Source organism: Nycticebus coucang, chromosome 1, assembly GCF_027406575.1.
Source record: "Nycticebus coucang isolate mNycCou1 chromosome 1, mNycCou1.pri, whole genome shotgun sequence".
In the NCBI taxonomy this organism is placed as follows: Eukaryota; Metazoa; Chordata; class Mammalia; order Primates; family Lorisidae; genus Nycticebus; species Nycticebus coucang.
Genome location: NC_069780.1, coordinates 73899141 through 73918231, shown reverse-complemented (window position 1 = coordinate 73918231; position 19091 = coordinate 73899141). Strand labels below are relative to the sequence as shown.

The 19091-nt window shown below is 39.5% G+C and overlaps 1 protein-coding gene across 4 annotated transcripts in view; it reads right to left on the bottom strand.

Annotated features, from left to right (window-relative positions):
- ARHGAP10 (Rho GTPase activating protein 10) overlaps window positions 1-19091 on the bottom strand; it is a 346448-nt gene that overhangs the window by 112143 nt on the left and 215214 nt on the right. For 3 of the 4 annotated variants that reach the window (XM_053582345.1, XM_053582326.1, XM_053582317.1), the window contains 2 exons: window positions 14492-14566; window positions 7085-7172 (listed from right to left, as the gene is read on the bottom strand). In XM_053582345.1, the coding sequence (XP_053438320.1) occupies window positions 7085-7172; window positions 14492-14566 (163 nt within the window). The remainder of the gene's footprint in view (window positions 1-7084; window positions 7173-14491; window positions 14567-19091) is intronic. The other variant, XM_053582335.1, reaches the window with a different exon arrangement.

The following is a 19091-nucleotide window of genomic DNA, read 5'->3' as shown; positions in this document are numbered from 1 at the left end:
ACAACTGGACATCCATATGCAGACATTAACTTTATTCCATACTTGATTTCTTATATAAAAATTTACACAAAATAGATCAGAGATCTAAGTGAAAACCTAAAACTATAACACTTCTAGAAGAAAATATAAAAGAAATCTTTGTGGCCTTGGATTAGGCAAGATTACTTGATACAGCATCACAAGCGCAGTCCATAAAAACTGATAAACTGGGGTGGTGCCTGTGGCTCAAGGAGTAGGGCGCTGGTCCCATATGCCAGAGGTGGCGGGTTCAAACCCAGCCCCGGCCAAAAACCACAAAAAAAAAAAAAAAAACTGATAAACTGGACTGCATCAAAACTAAAATTTCTCGGGGTGGCGCCTGTGGCTCAGTCGGTAGGGCGCCGGCCCCATATACTGAGGGTGGCGGGTTCAAACCCAGCCCCAGCCAAACTGCAACCAAAAAATAGCCGGGCGTTGCGGCGGGCGCCTGTAGTCCCAGCTACTCGGGAGGCTGAGGCAAGAGAATCGCTTAAGCCCAGGAGTTGGAGGTTGCTGTGAGCTGTGTGAAGCCACGACACTCTATTGAGGGCCATAAAGTGAGACTCTGTCTCTAAAAAAAAAAAAAAAACTGAAACTTCTCTTTGAAAAACACTATGAGGTGTCCCAAAGGTCCCCACACATACATACATAGGGAAAAATGGGAAGTCATAGCTAAATGTACTCTTATTTAAAAACTATTCATTACAAAATTCTACAAAATATTTATAAATAGTTCTCTATGTATTGATATATAAATATTAAAAATTAAAAATATAAAATACGAGTTTGTTCATTTTCCTTTGGGACATCCTGTATGAAGAGAATGAAAAGAGACCCACAGACTCAGGAAAATATTTGAAAAATAATACTAAGAAAGAACCTGTACCCAAAATACATTTTAAAACTTTCAAAACCCAGTAATATGATTACTGAAGTTTTTAAAAATTGGGCAAAAGATAAGGACAGACTCTTCGCCCAAGGAGATATATATATATATGGAAAATAAGCACATGAAAAAATGTTCAACATTGCTAGGCATTAGGGAAATGCAAATTAAAAGTACATAATGAGATACCACTATATGTGTGTGTGTGTACATATATATGGATATATATGTACACACACACACGAGGATGGTTAAAATTAAAAAGTCTGACCATCTCAAAAGTTGGCAAAGATACAGAGGAAATGGAACTTTCGTGCCCTGCTCGTGGGACTGTAAAGAAGTAGATCCATTCCGGTAAAACATTTGTCAGTTTCCCAAAAGGTTAAGTGTACACCTACGGCACAACCCAGATATCCACTCCCGGGATTTATCCAAGAGAAGTAAAAGCCTATGTCCATTCAAAGATCTGTATACAAGTGTTTTTAGCAGCTTTATATATAATAACCAAAGGCTATCAACGACCCAAATATCCATCAACAGATTTAAAAAGGCATGCTGTGGGTGGCGCCTGTGGCTCAGTGAGTGGGGCGCCGGTCCCATATGCCGGAGGTGATGGGTTCAAACCCAGCCCCAGCCAAGGACCACAAAAAAAAAAAAAAAAAAAAAAAAAAAAAAGGCATGCTGTATCCACACAATAGGCCAGTAGTTGGCAGTAGGAAGGAATGGCCCACCAGTGTGGGCTACAACACAGATGACTCCCAAACTAGGCTAAGCGAAGAAATCCTGATTTTAAAAGAAGAAAACAGCATCTGTACTGTGTGATCCCAGGCACATGACATGACAGGAGAGGCAAATGAACATACACTGGCAGAAAACAGCACCCTCTAACTTTGCTTCTCTGCCAGATAACCACTTTTCTGCTTTGCTATTTCCTGCCTGTTCATAACCCCTGGGTTACCCACAGATGAGTCCGTGAGAAGGTAGGGGCTCAAGGGAGGGATTTCAAAGGGCATGAAACAACTTCTGGACATGATGGACAGGTTCACTATCTCGATTATGGTGACAGTTGCACAGGGGTAGAGATAGCAAACTTATAAAAATGCACACTATAAATACGAGCAGCTTATCGTATGTCAATTACACTTTAATAAAGTTGCTTTAAAAAGTAAAAATAGATGCAAAAATATATCTACAGGTACATATGCATGTTCCTTACATACAATTTATAAAGCTACAGTATACACACACACACGCACGAAAGGATACCCACAAATTAATACTCTATGCACAAGCAAAAAAGCACTGCTTTTATTTGCTCTCTCCCTCCCCTTCTCCTAATTCCCATATAAAGAAAAAAGGGGGTGTCACTTACAACACATCCCAAATAAGGAAGAAGAAGAACCAACCAGAAGTAAACCTTTGGAGGTTCTGTTTCAGTATATGGACAGGCAGGAAGTAGCAAAAAAGAGAAAGGGTTATCTGCCAGAGAAGGAAAGTTAGAAGGTGCTGAATAGAAGTGGGGGGTCAGGGGGAGGAAGAGGACATTTAGAAAAACCATGGAGGACATTTCCTTTCCAATAAAAATGAATTTGTACCTTAATATCTTCCACAAGTTACTTATATCATTGCCATATGTCTAGCTAGGCAATGCAGCATAAAAAATAAACACTGTTAACGTTAGGGAAGCAGTAATAAAAATGACAAGTTCCCCATCCAAAATTTATTATACTGAGTCACCGCATCTCTCAGCCTCCCACCCAGCATGTTTTTAAGCCACCTTTCTTTGCCACCCGTTGGGATCTGTTGGGGGTTATAAATCATAATATTTACCTAAGCTGGCATTTGCTTCCCAAAAAGTCCCATTCCAATTTCCAGGCTTAAAAGAAGTTTCCTCCAGGTAAAATCATTTACTAGAAATATCACAGAACAGCTCATTTGTCCCTTCACAATGGGAAACTGTTGTAATGAACACATTGCTGGAAATCAAAAGGATGGTCTGCATAGATAAGAAATCATTCAAAGGCAGTCCTCTCAAACACGAGAAGTTTTTTTTTAAAAATTGCCTGAAGTCAGTAGAAGAAAAAGGGAGATGCCATACATAGGTCCGCTGCACATCTTTTTCCTTCTGCAAGACCCTGGAGGATCTGCTTCTTGTTTTAGTTTGGTGCTTTGGGGGGTTGGCTGTTTCCCTCCTTCTACCTCCAATCTCTCATCCAATAAGATGTCTGGGTTATTTGCAGTAAGAAGAATTCAAGGGCAAGAGCTTTTTGGGGCGAGAAGAGCTATATTCAGCTTCACGCCATGGTGCCGTGAGTGACAGAGCTGGAATTCCAGCCCCGGCAGGCAGGCTGTCTTCAGACTCCCTGCTCTTGACCATGACACTGTTATGACCTGTTCTATGGAAAGAAACTCACTTGCTTGGGCCATAACCCTGTTGCCAAAATAAAGGTAGATAAAAACTCAGTTTTCTCCCATTTGGTGCATCACAAAAAAAAAAAAAAAAGTGTCAATTAAATCCTAATTACTGCATTTTCAGTGGCTAAAAATAACACAGGGGAAAAGAACAGCAACCCAACTTTCAAATCTCCCAAGGCATCTGCCATCTTATGATAATCATTTTATCACATTCAGGCAGAATGTGAATTTTGTTAGGAGTGAAGTTATATAATAATAGCAGCCCGCAATGTTGTTCTGTAGGCAACACTTGCTTAAAAGTGGAATTCCATAGGAGGAAGCAACGTAATGAAAAAAAAAAAAAAAAAAAAAAGCAGAAAAGGTGACACAACACCAGGAGCATGAAGGAACTAGCTTCAGAGAGCACCAAGATCCAAAAAAGAAATTGTATGTACTAAATAAAAAAATCCTCTAGTGTATTAAACTAATTCCTCCCACACGGAAAAAGAAAAGAGTCCTGTGGAGCTGGGAAAAATGTACTGCCAAAGAGCTAGATTTTTACCCTTCATTTCTCACCAATAACTGAGTCATCCTGATCAAACCCTTTACCTTCTGTGGGTAACATTCACATATGCAGTTCATTATGTTTTTAGGTCCCTCACCTATTCTTTGCTTCATTCCTCTGCAGGCTTTCTCAGCCTCAGCACTAGGGACATTTTGGAACAAATAATTCTTTGGGGAGGAGGGTGGGCCATCCCAGGCATTCCAAGAGGCTTAACAGCCCATCCCTCAGCTATCATCCCTCCAGCAATGGTGACAACTAAAAATGTCCAGAAGTGCCAAATATCTGGTGGGGTACAAAATCATCCCCAGTCAAAAATCACTGCTCTAGTATTTCAGCAACAGGCACGGCTCCAGTTGCTGGCGATACTGTCATAAACGGGACATACAAAATGCCTATCGTCAGGAACTTTACACACTCATCCTCCAGAAGGGACTAACAACACTCATTTTTACCATCATCCTCACCTAAACCACAGCTAGTCACCGTCACTGGCGATCCCAATGTAAGCACGATGATTGAGTCTTAATATTACCCCTTCATTGACTGGGAATAATAAAAATGCACTTCAGAGTTTAAGAAAAAAATTTAAACCTGTAGTTAACAAAGCTTTTTACATAAAGCACTTGAGAATAGGTAATCCATACCCATTGTCTATTGATAAATTTTAATATAATTAAAAGTGGGACAACCAGACAACACAGGCCACCTGACATGATATGAGAAAAAGAATATAGCACTACTCCAAAATGTATTCTTGAAATAAATACATTAGGGCGGCGCCTGTGGCTCAGTCAGTAGGGCGCCGGCCCCATATACCGAGGGTGGTGGGTTCAAACCCAGCTCTGGCCAAACTGCAACCAAAAAAAAAATAGCCGGGCGTTGTGGCAGATGCCTGTAGTCCCAGCTACTTGGGAGGCTGAGGCAAGAGAATCGCTTAAGCCCAGGAGTTGGAGGTTGCTGTGAGCTGTGTGCGGCCACGGCACTCTACCGAGGGCCATAAAGTGAGACTCTGTCTCTACAAAAAAAAAAAAAAAAAGAAATACATTAAATAAACCCTAACCTAAATCTCACAGAATCTATTTGAAAACTATTATTTTATAGGAAGTATGACGGCTAGAGGAACATGGCAAATGACACCATGAGGATATAAACAAAAATGACCCAAATGCATCAACAAATAAATGCCAATAGTAGAGGACAGGAAGAACTGCCCAGATGAAAAGATACTTGATCAACCACGAGAAATGTTGCCACCATTTGAAGTATCAACCACGAGAAATGTTGCCACCATTTGAATTCTGTAGGATTTCATATAAAAAGACTTTTTTGGAAAACACTGGTGAAAACTGAACATGGACTGAGAGTTGGATACGAATTGTTGGTTATATCATGATTGTCTTTTTTTTTTTTACTTTTTTGAAATAAACATTCAAGTATTTATAGTTTCAGTAATATGTTGAAAATCTTTAAACCATTATCTTTAAAAGTAGAGAGAATATGTTTTGGAAAATCTTTAAACCATTATCTTTAAAAGTAGAGAGAATAAAGAATCAAGTGTGAAACGCTGATAATTCCAGAAGCAGGATAAGAAGCCATAAGGATGGTGGGATGGTGCCATTGATCTCACTGGTCTTACAAATATGAAATTTTTTAAAGAAAATTCTTAATTTCTTAAAAACGTAAAACACATAATGTGAGTTGCTTCTAATGTACTTATTAGGACCTAAATAATTAGAAACAACCCTATGCATGCTTTAAAAGAACTGATCCACTATAAAACCAGTGTATGGTGCCCCATGATCGCATTAATGTACACAGCTATGATTTAATAATAAAAATAAATAATAAATAAAAGAACTGATCCAGCTTGGTGTGACCTCACACTTATAATCCCAGCACTTTGGAAAGCCAAGGTGGGAGAGGCTACCTCAAGGTGTTTGAGGCCAGGGTTCAAGACCAACCTGAGCAACATAGATCTCTGCTCTACCAAAAAAAAAAAAAAAAGAAAGAAAGAAAAGAAAAGAAAAATTAGCCAGGCACAGTGGCACATGCCTGTAGTCCCACCTATGGAAGGAAGATCATTTGAGCCCAAGAGTTTGAGTTTGAGGCTCCAGTGAGCTATGATGGTGCCACTCTAGCCCTCGCAGCACACTGAGACCCTATCTCAAAAAACCTTCCAAAACACAGAAAACAAAAACCAACCAAACAACAACAAAAAGATCTGATCCTAGGAGAGACCTACCATTTGCTACATAAAAGTCCAAGTCCACAAATGGAACCACAGCACGGGAATTACAGTTGTGATTTTTTTCCTTTCTTTTTTTTTTTTTTTTTTTTAAGACGGAGTCTCATTTTGCGGCCCTTGGTAGAGTGCCATGGTGTTATAGCTCACAGCAACCTCAAACCCCCGGGCTCAAATGATTCTCTTGCGTCAGCCTCCTGAGTCGCTGGGACTACAGGTACGTTCTTTTCATTCTTTTGTTCACTTCTTTTTATTTACTCTCTATATATTTGTTCTTCATCTAATCCCAAGCTTTTTCTCATAAAATTCCTTTTATTGTTTAAAAAAAAAAAGATAGGGTGGCGCCTGTGGCTCAAGGAGTAGGGCGCCAGTCCCATATGCCAGAGGTGGCGGGTTCAAACCTAGCCCTGGCCAAAAACCAAAAAAAAAAAAAAAAAAAAAGATAATGACTCATAAAAACGGTGACCCCTCTAACTCTAGTCCTAAACATTTTCTATAAAAAGTAGAAAATTATATCTTAAGACTTTGTCAAGTAAACTTTTCAAATAGCTTAGTATTTATGTGTCAATCAGAAAGCTTTAAATTCAAATGGTTTAAATTTAAAATAAAAAATCTTCATTTCAGCCTAAAATATCCATAAAATATTCAGGGAATTCAATAAGTAGGCTTCAGTCAACAAATAGCCTCAACAAGTAGTTTCATAGTGTTTAATTCTTATATAACTCACATCTACAGTAAAAATCTATTTCAAAACACAAGTATTCCGGCTTTAGTTCTATTGCAAGTTAACGAACAATTGATGTGCCCTCTACTATTTACCTCATTTTCTAGGACACTCATAAATTTAGATACCTTATAAATTTTCTCTCTTTTGATAATGCTTAATTATTGATATTTACCTACAGAGCTGGCAAATGTTTTATGCCACATCTCCAGATAGTCTGTTTTGTTCTCTTGTTACTTCGAGGAGCTTACTCACCTCAAATACTGTTTCAGGGCACTTGTTATTGTCTTCACTTCCCAATCTACGGAACTCTCCAGGTCCACCTCGTTACATGTTGTTACATCTAGTGAGCAAACAGGCAACAAAAAGTAATTAAAACCTTGAACATTCAAAGGCCCTCTTAACCAGCTCACAAAGCTTCCATTTTTAAATGACCAAACCACAAATAATATTGTGGTTTCCTATAAAAACATTACATACAATTTCTGTGATAAGCCATGTTTTATTACTAGAAATTTTAGAAAATCTATACGGAGATCAGAGATCAAATCAAAAGGTCGGGGCGGCACCTGTGGCTCAAGGAGTAGGGCGCCGGTCCCATATGCCAGAGGTGGCGGGTTCAAACCCAGCCCCGGCCAAAAAAAAAAAACAAATCTAAAGGTCAAGGGTTGGGCTGGGAGTAAGACAGAATGAGACACAGCACAGCATTACCCCGTCTACAGCTGCAATTTACACACAGTCGTTACCGTCATTATCATTATTGCCAAAGCATTGCTGCTCAGCAGTCACGGCTTAGAGTAGGTGGCATTTTCAGTTGTATGTGCACAGTTTTACTTGTTGCTGGCAGTACTGCTCTCACACTGTGTTATGACAGGGGACCAGAATGGCACTGTGAATGGCAGTGTGAGTAACAAAATGATTATCAGAATGGCAACTAGCGGCTTGGCATCTGTAGCTCAAGCAGCTAAGGCGCCAGCCACATATACCAGAGCTGGCAGGTTCGAATCCAGCCCAGGCCTGCCAAACAACAATGAGAACTACAACCAAAAAATAGCCGGGTGTTGTGGCAGGCGCCTGTAGTCCCAGCTACTTGGGAGGCTGAGGCAAGAGAATCACTTAAGCCCAGGAGTTGGAGGTTGCTGTGAGCTGTGATGCCATGGCACTCTACCCAGGGTAACAGCCTGAGGCTCTGTCTCAAAAAATAAATAAATAAATAAATAAATAAATAAAATGGCAACTAGCCTGTGGGGGAAGGAATAACATACTGGGTCTGACCCTTCCAAAATTTGTGTTTATTACCTTTCTGACAAGTAATATGCAAGGTTAGATAATTAAGTTCAAGAACTCATCCTAGAAAAAGTGCCACATACCTCATTGCTGAATATCAATCACTATGGTCACCTCCTCTTGGGAGGCTATGCGCGCCACCAGCACCGAGTCTACCCTTCAAAGCACTTCTTCTAGGATGAGCGCGAGAATGTAACTATCAGACATTCTGCAACAACAGCTCTGATGGTCATTTCAGAAAAAGAGCTCCAAAATTGCTTTTAAGGGTGGACTAGGTGCTGGCACTGGTGCATACTTCCCATGGGAATACTCTGAGGTGATGTAGTAATATTCAGCAACGAGGGAGTTAGCACTTTTTCTAGGATGAGCTCATGAACTTAATTGTCCAATTTCATATGATAAACCAAAACAGAAATATGATTACACATAAATTTAAAAAGTCACATATGGGTAATCTTTCACATTAACACTACAATATATATATTCATCCAGGAAATATTTATTGGAAGCCTCTATGGAACACTAGTGACATTCGTTCTCAACACCACTAGTTTTCTTTGTCCTAAAAACTATCAATAATGTGCTTTTTCCAAACACCCTTTCAAGTAGCTAGTAAGTTCTAAGGCACATGGTGCACACACACACACACATATCAGACATGAGGGAGTTAGTAAAATTGTGAAAAGGAAAAAGTCTATCTTGGTTGAAATATAATGTAAAGGCTAAGCACAGCGGCTCACAGCTGTAATCTTAGCCTTCTGGGAGGCAGGTAGATTGCTTCGGCTCAGGAGTACAAGACCAGCCTCAGGAGGAGCAAGACCCAATCTCTACTAAAAATAGAAAAACTACCTGGGCTTGGTGGTGGGCACCTGTCGTCCCAGCTACTCGTGAGGCTAAGGCAAGAAGATCTCTTGAGCCTGAGAATTTGGGGCTGCTGTGAACTATGAAGACACCACAACACTCTACCCAGGGCAACAGAGTGAGACTCTGTCTCAATAAAGAAAGAGGAAAAAAAGAAAAAAGATAGCAAGAAGGGTGAACATTTTGAGTATGGTGACATCTCTGATCCTTGTAATTCTGCGCTAGCTCGCTCAGCGGTGGGCTGGCTGCAGGGAGCCATGCAGCGTCGCCACCACACACCTGGGTTTAAATGCCTGCATCAACCTAGACGAGCCATTTCAGCCCAAGCATGTGAGTTCCAGACCTATCTGAATTTCAGGTCTTCATCTATACAATGGTGATAAACGCTCTCATCAATGCTGTTAGGAACATCAAAGGAAATGAAGACTGTTTCATGATGATTTTCATACATTATTATGTGTTGCAGGTTATTACCACGGCTGAATCATTAAAAGGTATAAGCACTTGTGATGGTACCAACCCAAAGAGAGGAGGCAATCAATGGATTATGATGAATGATACTGAGCCATCAATATCACTCATCCGGTTTTCCACACCCCTATTAGGCAAAGGAGAAAATAAGAGATTCATGGAAGAGACTATTTCTCCCTCACTCCAGAATGATGCCTCAACTAAAACAAACCAAAAAAAAAAAAAAAACCTAGTTGTGTCAGGGATTTTTCTCCCCTTATACTGTATTTGTCTACATAGAGAAGGAAACATCTTGTTAGTATTTCCTTTTTAAAAGCACTAAAAAGAAAAAGCTGTCAAGATGGGACGTCCACATTAAGTCATGCATGCCATTTAAAAGTTTTAGACTTGGGCCTGATGAAGAATGGATGACAACTCAACGTCGATCTCAAACATTTTTTCTGAAGATCAAGTAAATCGGAAGTGATGGTTATTTCACAGCCATAACATCATACATATGAAATCAATTACTCAAAGGTCTGGAGACTTTAAAGCACTTCCACATTTCTTGATTACAGCAACTGACAGCAAAATGCAATAAACTACAACAATGGCAATGGACACGGATTACATTTTGATCAGTTCCTACAATTCAAAGCTCATTTGTTACTGAGCTTGTCAGACAAGGCACAGATACATTCAAGAAATCAAATTAAACACCCTGATTAAAGGTGCAATCCTTTATAACTAGGACTAAATAATTCCATTCTAAAGGCTTTGCCAACCAATTACTTCAGTAACTGAATATTCTCTTTCTCATTAAATCAATTATTTAAATCTCATTTTAACACACAAGTCAGATAACATTTTCAATCAACTTGCTACCAGCAAATCACCTTTTGAAAATCCAAGAGGCTTCTAAAGGAAATCTTTTATTTCCAACTTTCTACCAAATTATCATTCTATATTTTGAGAATCATATTCTTTGTATGGAAAAGTAAGTCATCCTTCTAAATTCGTGGAATACAAAGTAGCTGTCACATCAGAAGCTAATGACTACATAGACTCTATGTTACTAATGCTCTCCTAAATTTTCACTGTTTTCAAATAACTCAATCAGACCTAACAGCCCTTTACAATCAGTGGCTGCACTGGGGCTAGGCAGAATTTAGTAACTTACTTGAGATTCCAGCATAGAAATACGTTTGGAGTGTTCATTCAGAATACATGTTGTTATAAATAAGGTAAAAATTTGTCTTTCTTTCTGACCCTGTAACAGTATCTCATGGCTTGGTTAAAAATCTAAGCCAACAAGCAAAGATACAAAGAACTGCCTTTCTATTTGGTGAGTGTCTCACACTTACATAACCACTGGTAATTTTTTGAAGCTGGAAACTTGTAGTCCAACCAAAATGCAAAGTGCCATTTTATGCAGCTGGTGGCACCCTACTCAGCACCGACTTGGGTCCAATTTTAACGTACTTGAGGAGGCACTGTGCCTGGATGAGTACTGAAATTATGCTTTATATAAAATCAAAAATCAGAATTTTTTCAAATACACTAGTTCTTTCTTTTTCCCTAATCTATGTGACAAAGCTGTCCTACAAACAAATTAAACAAGGCAGTATCTTTGAAGTAAAAACTCTCCAAATTTTTTTCTTTCTTGCTTTCTGTGGTTCTAAATCCAAAAATAAATAAAATCAGCCATGTTTGCAAGTTTGATTTAGAAATAACCAGTGAATTCACCAAATCACACATGCTACTACCTACCACATTTTCTCACAATTTCTCCTTCCTCTGCCATTTTATTCTAAAGGTACATGACAATTCTAACTTGTCTTAGTTCTTATCTACCATGAACTACTATAATTAACCTTTTACATTCTCACCCCATTTACTGAAAAAAAAAAAAAGACTCACCCAAAGACACCTCATCTGATACTTCCCCTGCCTTCTCCAACTTTCCAAGTTAAAAAAACCAGAGCCAACAACAAACTTTTACCAGACCATGCGTGCTCTGTCTTAGACTGCAAAAGGAAGGAAAGGAAGTGACCTGTAAATGGAAAGAAAGCAATTGCTCGCTTGGGCATTTTCTTTCAGAAAGTTAAGAAGCTTGGTCCAGGAAAAGGCTCAGAGGCTGCTGGGAATCCAGCCAATTGTTGGGTTCTGCTACAAGGGTGGAAGACAACTAAGGCGGCAAACTCTCACCAGCAGTGGCCAGGAGCAGCAGAAATGACTTCTCTATTTAGAGACCTTCCTATGGCCAGCTGCCATTATGATTTCATGTGGGCAGGAGGTGGATAAGGGGGACTGGGGTGGGGAGATAAAGGGAGGGGGAGTGAGGGGATTAGGAGGATGATAATGGAGAGAAACATTTTTCTCTATTTTAATATTAAATGTGAAGGTAATATTTAACATAATATTAAATATACCAGAAAAAAACATGCAAGAGATTAAGCATACATCCTTTCTTTAAAACTCATCAAAACATTTTACACAGTATCTAAAGAACACTTAGGGGTAATCATTCTGATTGGCTCCCCCATGCACATGGTATTTTGAAATAAACATTTCTCTTATTTAAAAAAAAAAAAGATGAACACTTAAAGCATTGTAAAAATAATACAAAATATTCTATGTAAAAATGGCCATGATAAAAAAATTCGTTCTCAAGAACTGAAGAGAAACAACAAAAGTAAATGGCAGATCTCAAAAACTATAAAATGGCTTGGAACTTTTTCTCAGATACTTAAAAATTAGATTATTTTTTCATTTCTATCTATGAAGAAAAAATGTACTACAAACAAAAGAAACATATTACCTATAGGGAAAAATATAATCACTGATTGGTGGTTTTTTTTTTTTTTTTTTTTAAATCAAAGTTAAAAATTTGAGATACCCAATATTTTTTTCTCTCTTTAGGATACATAGCTAAGCTTGAAAGAATGCAGAGAAGTTGGAAAGAAAAGAACATCTATGGGATTGCTCATACATGACTATTCAAAACTCTAAAGTCCTCTTATGGAAGAAGTACTGAATTATTTCAATTTCAACAGTCTATGAGGATCAAAGGAAATATGTATCTGAAGGAAATCATAAACTGATTAGGAAATACTAAGCAAATCTGTTGTCAAGAACTAAGGCTTGTGTTGGTAACATAAATGGAAATGGCATTAATGCTAACCAAAGGCCAAAGTTTTGATTGACAACCTTAATTAAGTTCACACTAGGAATTATTTACATATTAATTAAAACAAACTTTATATTGTATAGCCCTCTTAAGTGAATTAATGAAGAAATAAGTCAATCTCTCTCTCTCCTTATCATCTCTCTAACTTGCTATGTTTGCAAAGTGGTATCACTGAAAACACAGCCTTTCCCTTGCAGGCATCACCCTGAATGAGGTTGTGTCCATGCTTCTGGTCCTGGACTTCTCTACTCTGGGGCTCATGAAAAGTTAAAACAATTTTCCAGGTCATGAAATTTTGAGGATTTAGGTATTTAAAATCACCTTGTAAGTTAAGGACTATCTTGGGACATTTCCCGTAAGCAGAGACGCTACCGCCTTGAGCTCAGCAGTGCAATACCTGCAGGATTTCATGAGGTTAAGAACAAATTCTAAGACAGCATAGCCCTTCCGGGTGACCACAGAAACACTCTTGTTCAAATTTTCCTTGAACATGAACAAGAAGATAATAGAAATAATGCCAGGGTTCTTATGACCAATTTACCACCAAAATACGCCTTTCAGCCAAAATTTCTCATTCTGTTATCAATACAGTCTTCCAGTTCTAATCATATAACACCATCTTGGAAATGAAAAAACTGTTTCTAATTTTAAAATTAAGTAACAGCAGATGCTATAGTCCCATTAAACTCTTCCAGCTGCTATTGCCCCACTGGCAACCTGAGTCTATTTAATTTGGAGACCACTAATGGTAAAAAGGGAAATCTGACTGCCAAAATTACACACCCAAGTTAACCCAGAGAGGCAGAAAATGAAAACAGCTCATGAAAGAGAATGTGTTTCTAATAAGGCTGTCCAAATGATGATGGACAATTTTTCCTGTAGTTAATAGCTTTAAAAAGGTTGTTCCTTATTAAATCCTTAATTCAAATACAGCCAAACAAGCTATGCTATCCCTAACACATCCATCGATTTTATTCATCTTGGTTTATGCTTCCTAAAAATGAGCCTTTGCTATAAGATTTTGAAATGCAGACAGGTTTAAGTGCATTCACAGTGTACCATACCTAAGGGCATTGTTAATATTGATTAATTAAAGTGAGATATCAAATAAATTAATATGTAGCAAGATCATAATGACAGACTGGTTTGATACACAGGCCCTCTGCCTGATGAGTTACCACCACTCCTCAAGAGGCAGCCTGCTGCAGGTGGGGGAGAAGTGGAGTGCCTTACAGGTGGCAATAAACTGACAGCAGTGTGTAATGTAAAAATGCTTTGTCATTCACATAATGTCTAGGGTAACGAAATGAATTCACTTTCTGGCTTCCTCTCGTCTGCAATGCCAAAGAACACAGTGTTATCAGCACAGATGGAGCATGCCTGGCTCTGGAGAAGAGTCTGGTGCGGGCTACAAACAAGCCACTGTGAATACCAATGAATCCCAGAGAATCAGACCCTCGCTGTCAAATGACAGTTTTGGAAGCTCCATAAAAATGAGCGAGTCCCAGTGGTCTTGTCCAACCAAATATACTGTCACAATTCTAGACAGGCAATTTGGAAGCTGTGCAAATCATATAGGCCTGGATGCTACTTTCCAGTGAGAAGCGAGCACCAGAAGCCATTGCAGTGACGAGCTGCAGCCCTTTTGCTTTCATTTTTTTAATAAGTAAAGAGGCAGTCAACAATCTACACTGAGGCAAGTATTAATTTACTTCTCCGAGTCAACTATCGCTGTTCAGGAGAAAACTTATCTAGGCAGCAGAAGAAAAGAATGGAATCACAAGTATGCTCTACGTGACTACGAAATATCAAGTTGTAACGTCTAGGAACATAAACATAACATATGGAAAAAAATGATTAGAAAAAAGGCATACCCATCAACATACTCAGAAGTCTCTGGACCTTTGAACTCACCCCCACAACTCTGTACAATCCTTGGTCATTTATACCTATTGGAAGAAACAAAATGTTAGTAAAATGCAACACGGTCGTATCTGAAAAGCTGTTTTACAGCAGTTGCATTTCAGAATCTTTCTAACTCACACCAGCAGTATTCCTGTTGACTACAAAAATAACTTTTGACAAAAGCAAGTGTTTACCAACTTGTTTTACTAGCTTTGTCTTTGTGAGTCGTGGCTGAAAAACAATCTTGTAAACCAAGGTTTTATGGACAAAAATGCAACGAGTCAATGTTAATAAGTAGGAACACAATGAAATGTACACCAGTGCAATTCGTAAGGATGCAGTGAAACTTGTGTTCCTCATGTCTACTTATTGTTTACATTTTTCTTGAAAAATGCTAGCCTTTTAAAAATATGGCGATGATTAGTACATTAGGAAGAAATGATTGTTTGGATGATTCTTGAAAACCATGGAAACTCATTCAAAACGAAATCAGAACTGTTATTTTTTTCCAGAATGCTCTGTCCAACAGGAGCTCTGAAACTTCAAATAAATATCACCAACAAATATCACCACAGACTATATGGCAAAATGAACTAAATCACTCTCTTTCTGCCGAGACCTGCAAAAAAAAGTATCACGGAGCACAAGAGACAAATAAAGGCAAGAAAATTTATTGTCAATAGTATGCTAAACAAACATTTTTTTATTTGAATTCTGATCTGAAAAAACCAAAGGGAAAGGATATTTTTGAACCAATCAGGAAACGCTAGCATTAAGGCTGCGGAAGAAAATTAAAGTTGTGTCCTTTTAAAAAGAAGAAACGATGGCAAAATCTCAGTAAGTACTGAATCTGGGTGAGAAGAATATGGGAGTTCTCTGTCCCAATCTCTCTGCTTTCTTTAGGCCTGAAAATTTTCATAATAATGACTTCCCCAAAATGTGGCTTATATTTACTTCTCAAAGAGTTGCAGCTTTCTGGCTGTGTGTTTATTTTCTGCTCTATGAATGTGAAAGCTAACAAGCCCACAACTGGCTGACAAGGAGATGATGCCTTAAATTCCCAAGTTTCCAAAACAAAATAACACAACAAAAAGGCCATGGAATTTGCCCAAGGGGGGTTTATTTTCTTTTCACCTCCCTGCTTGAAGAGACAAAACGAATACTAGAACTGGATTGAAGACCCAGCTCAGTCGCTGAGCAGGACATGAAACCTCTCTGCATCTCAGCGCTGCATCTGAGATCCAGAACTGCATCGGGGCCCCGCATCATGCTGGGAAAAAAGGGGCCACGCCAACACATGCACTGTAGATTGTAATTCCTAATGCAAGCGCACACATACACGCTTTCCTTATTCCTTGTCAAAATCAGTCTTTTCTTCTTTTTCTACTTATTGCCTTTTATTTATTGCTCCTTACTCATTTCTTTAAGCTTTGCAAATGTCCTATTTTTTTCTTCTGTTATGGGCTAAATCGTGTCCCCTCCCCCCAAAAATGCGTAAATTGAAGTCCCCAGTAACTCAGAATGTGACTATATTTAGAAATAAGGTCGTTAAGAGGTAATTCTGTTACAATGAGGTCCTCAGGGTGGGCTCCAATCCAGCATGACTGGCGGCTTTATGTGAAGAGATTGAGGCACAGACACACAAAGAGGGAAAAAACAACCATGAGAAGATAACCATCTACAAGCCCTGCCGATAGCCTGACACTGGATGTCTAGCCCCCAGAGGGGTGGGAAAATAATTTCTGTGTTTAAGTTACTCAGTTTGTGATATTTTGTTATGGCAACCCTAGTAAACATATGCTCTCTCTCCCAATTATCTCATTAGCGCTCAAAGAGCCAGCCCTTCATTTTTACAAATCCATGCCGAATACTGAAAAGCCATGGCAACAGAGACACCTTCCTGGAGGGGATAGTGCACTGACTCCAGAGAGGAGCAGCACAGCCCTGCCAGGAGCTGGGGGTAAAAAAAGTAGCCAAGGCCAGGCTTTGTAGTTCTAGCACTCTGGGAGGCCTAGGTGGGTGGACTGCTTGAGCTCAAGAATTTGAGATCAGGCTAAGCAAAGGAGAGACCCTGTCTCTAAAAACAGAAAAACTAACCAGGCATAGGGGTGCACGCCTGTAGTCCCAGCTACTCAGAAGGCTGAGGCAAGAGAATTGCTTAAGCCCAAGAGTTTAAGGTTGCTCTGAGCTATGATGCCCCAGCACTCTACCCAGGGTGACAAAGACTCTGTCTCAAAAAATAAAAGAAAAACAAAGGCCTTTTGAGACTGCTACTGGAGAAAAGATTGGGTCTTATACCATTCTTCTCTTAGAAGCCACAAGAGCATGTCCAGATAGCTTAAAATATCAGAGGATTTTTTTCACTACTACTCTGTTTAAGAAAACGAAAATAGTTTGACCACAGTGCCAGAAGCCAGAAAAGCAAGTCCTGTTCTGCAGTCAAACAAACATGCCTCTATGAAAACTGCCTGAAATAGAAAGAGAGATGAAACAAGAACGTTGCTTCCACTAATCATCACTCTGTGCTGGTAATTACTATCAGATAATTGATCAAGTTCAAAATCATCAACCTGAAAGAAGAAGAGTTAATTGCTAACGCATAATGAGGGGTACGAGGGGAATTCAAGCTCCACAACACAGTTTTTGCTTTTTTTTAAGGAAATTTAAAATAAACCTCTTACAAAAAGCAACTTAGAAATAGCATGTAAAGGGGTGGCGCCTGTGGCTCAAGGAGTAGGGCGCCAGTCCCATATTCCAGAGGTGGCGGGTTCAAACCTAGCCCGGGCCAAAATCCAAAACAAAAAAAAAAAAAAGAGAGAGAGAAAGAAAAAAGAAACAGCATGTAAAATACATACACTCAAGTCTTGTTGGATTTTTATTTCCTGTTACACTATTCTCAAAGGTTCTGGACTAACAACCAACTTGAGGATTGGAACATACTTTACGTGTTCATACAAAATATACACATCAAATAAGAATACAGACCAACCAATATGCCAAGGCCTATTAGTGGGTTTATCATGTCCTTTCTGGCTTCTCTTCCAAATTTCCCTCTTTCAAGACGATCACTATTTCTAATCACCAATATTAGAATTTTGAAGTTATCTTTGACTTCTTCTCTTGTCACCTTCCAAATTCAACAGGTCAATGCCCACTCTTTCTTCAAACTTGAAATTATTATCTGCCTCTTCAACAGTCTTTAACTTCATGCCCACAGGTTTATTAAGGAATCCCTGCAAAGAAACACAACTATAATCCATCCCAAACACCATCTTCTTTTTTATTCTTTATATTTTTCAAACCGTGTTTACTATCTAAGGTCCTCTCCTCCATTTAAGGATGAGCCATCAGATCCAGCCCACATTTGCCAGCCCTAACCAGGGTGTAAGCCATGAACACGCAGACACCTGCAGTGGCCCCCACATCATCTACCTACATTCAATGCAGAGTGTTTGCCTGAGTCAGAGAAGACCACTGACCATCACCCACAACTCTCTGACTAGGTTCAGTCTGCAGTTCCCGATCCCAACAGGAATATTCCTCCTCCACTTGGATAAATGTACTGTCACATATTTAATCATCATCTATGGACCAGGGGCTATTCTGCCCGAGATTCAACAGTGAATAAAGACCCACCAAAATCTTCAACACCAGATAAAAATCCTCTCTTCTGACACCAGCTTATGGTGACATTCCCTTATTCTGAACATAACTCATCATTAATTCTTTTTAACACTTGATTATATTTTAAAACAAGTTCTCAGTCTCTTAGTCACCATTCCGAAAATCAAAAGCCTGAATGGATAGGAGTCCACAGTGATAGTCTCTTATTCTGAGCTAACTCATAATTAATCCTTTTAACATTTGATTGCATTTTAAAGCAAGTCCCCATTCTCTTAGTCACAAGTCCCAACATCAAAAGCCTGAAAAGAGAGAAAATTGGTATCACCAAGATGGTGGCATAGAAGATAACCCACTTCTATCCCTCCCCCAAAACAAAACCTCTGCACCGATCCAAGTCTCTGCACAGGGGGCTCAGGATTGAGATCTTGGAGGGTCATTCTGAGTGCAGACTGATATCCAGGTGGCTGATCTGCGAAGACTGCCCCTGGGATCAAGGCTGGAAATGGTTCAGACCTCCAAAAGACTTGGCTACAACACTGTTTGGCTTGGGCCTGCATCAAAAACTATCTGCCAAGGGGACCAGAAGGAATTGAACACACTAGTGCCTTATCTGCCTGCCAATGTCAGCCTCACAGACGAACTTAAAAGTTGCCCAGTGGCTCTGCTGACCACTCGACCAAGGTCCCAGCTCAGAGCTGCTCACACAAGGGCCCAGAAGGAGACTCACCCACCTGTCACACCTAGGAAGTCTCAGCCTCCCTGAAGGGCTCACTAACCTCTGTCCCAGTACAGATCCATGCTTAGGCCAGGCCTCTCCCACTGCAATCAGAGCAATTCTCTCCGCTGTGCTAAGATCTCCTGGGAAGCACGCCCATCTGGGAACTGACCCCATCTTCTAGACTCAGGTCCCTGGCCAGTGTTCCCATGTAGCCCTAGTACCTTCCT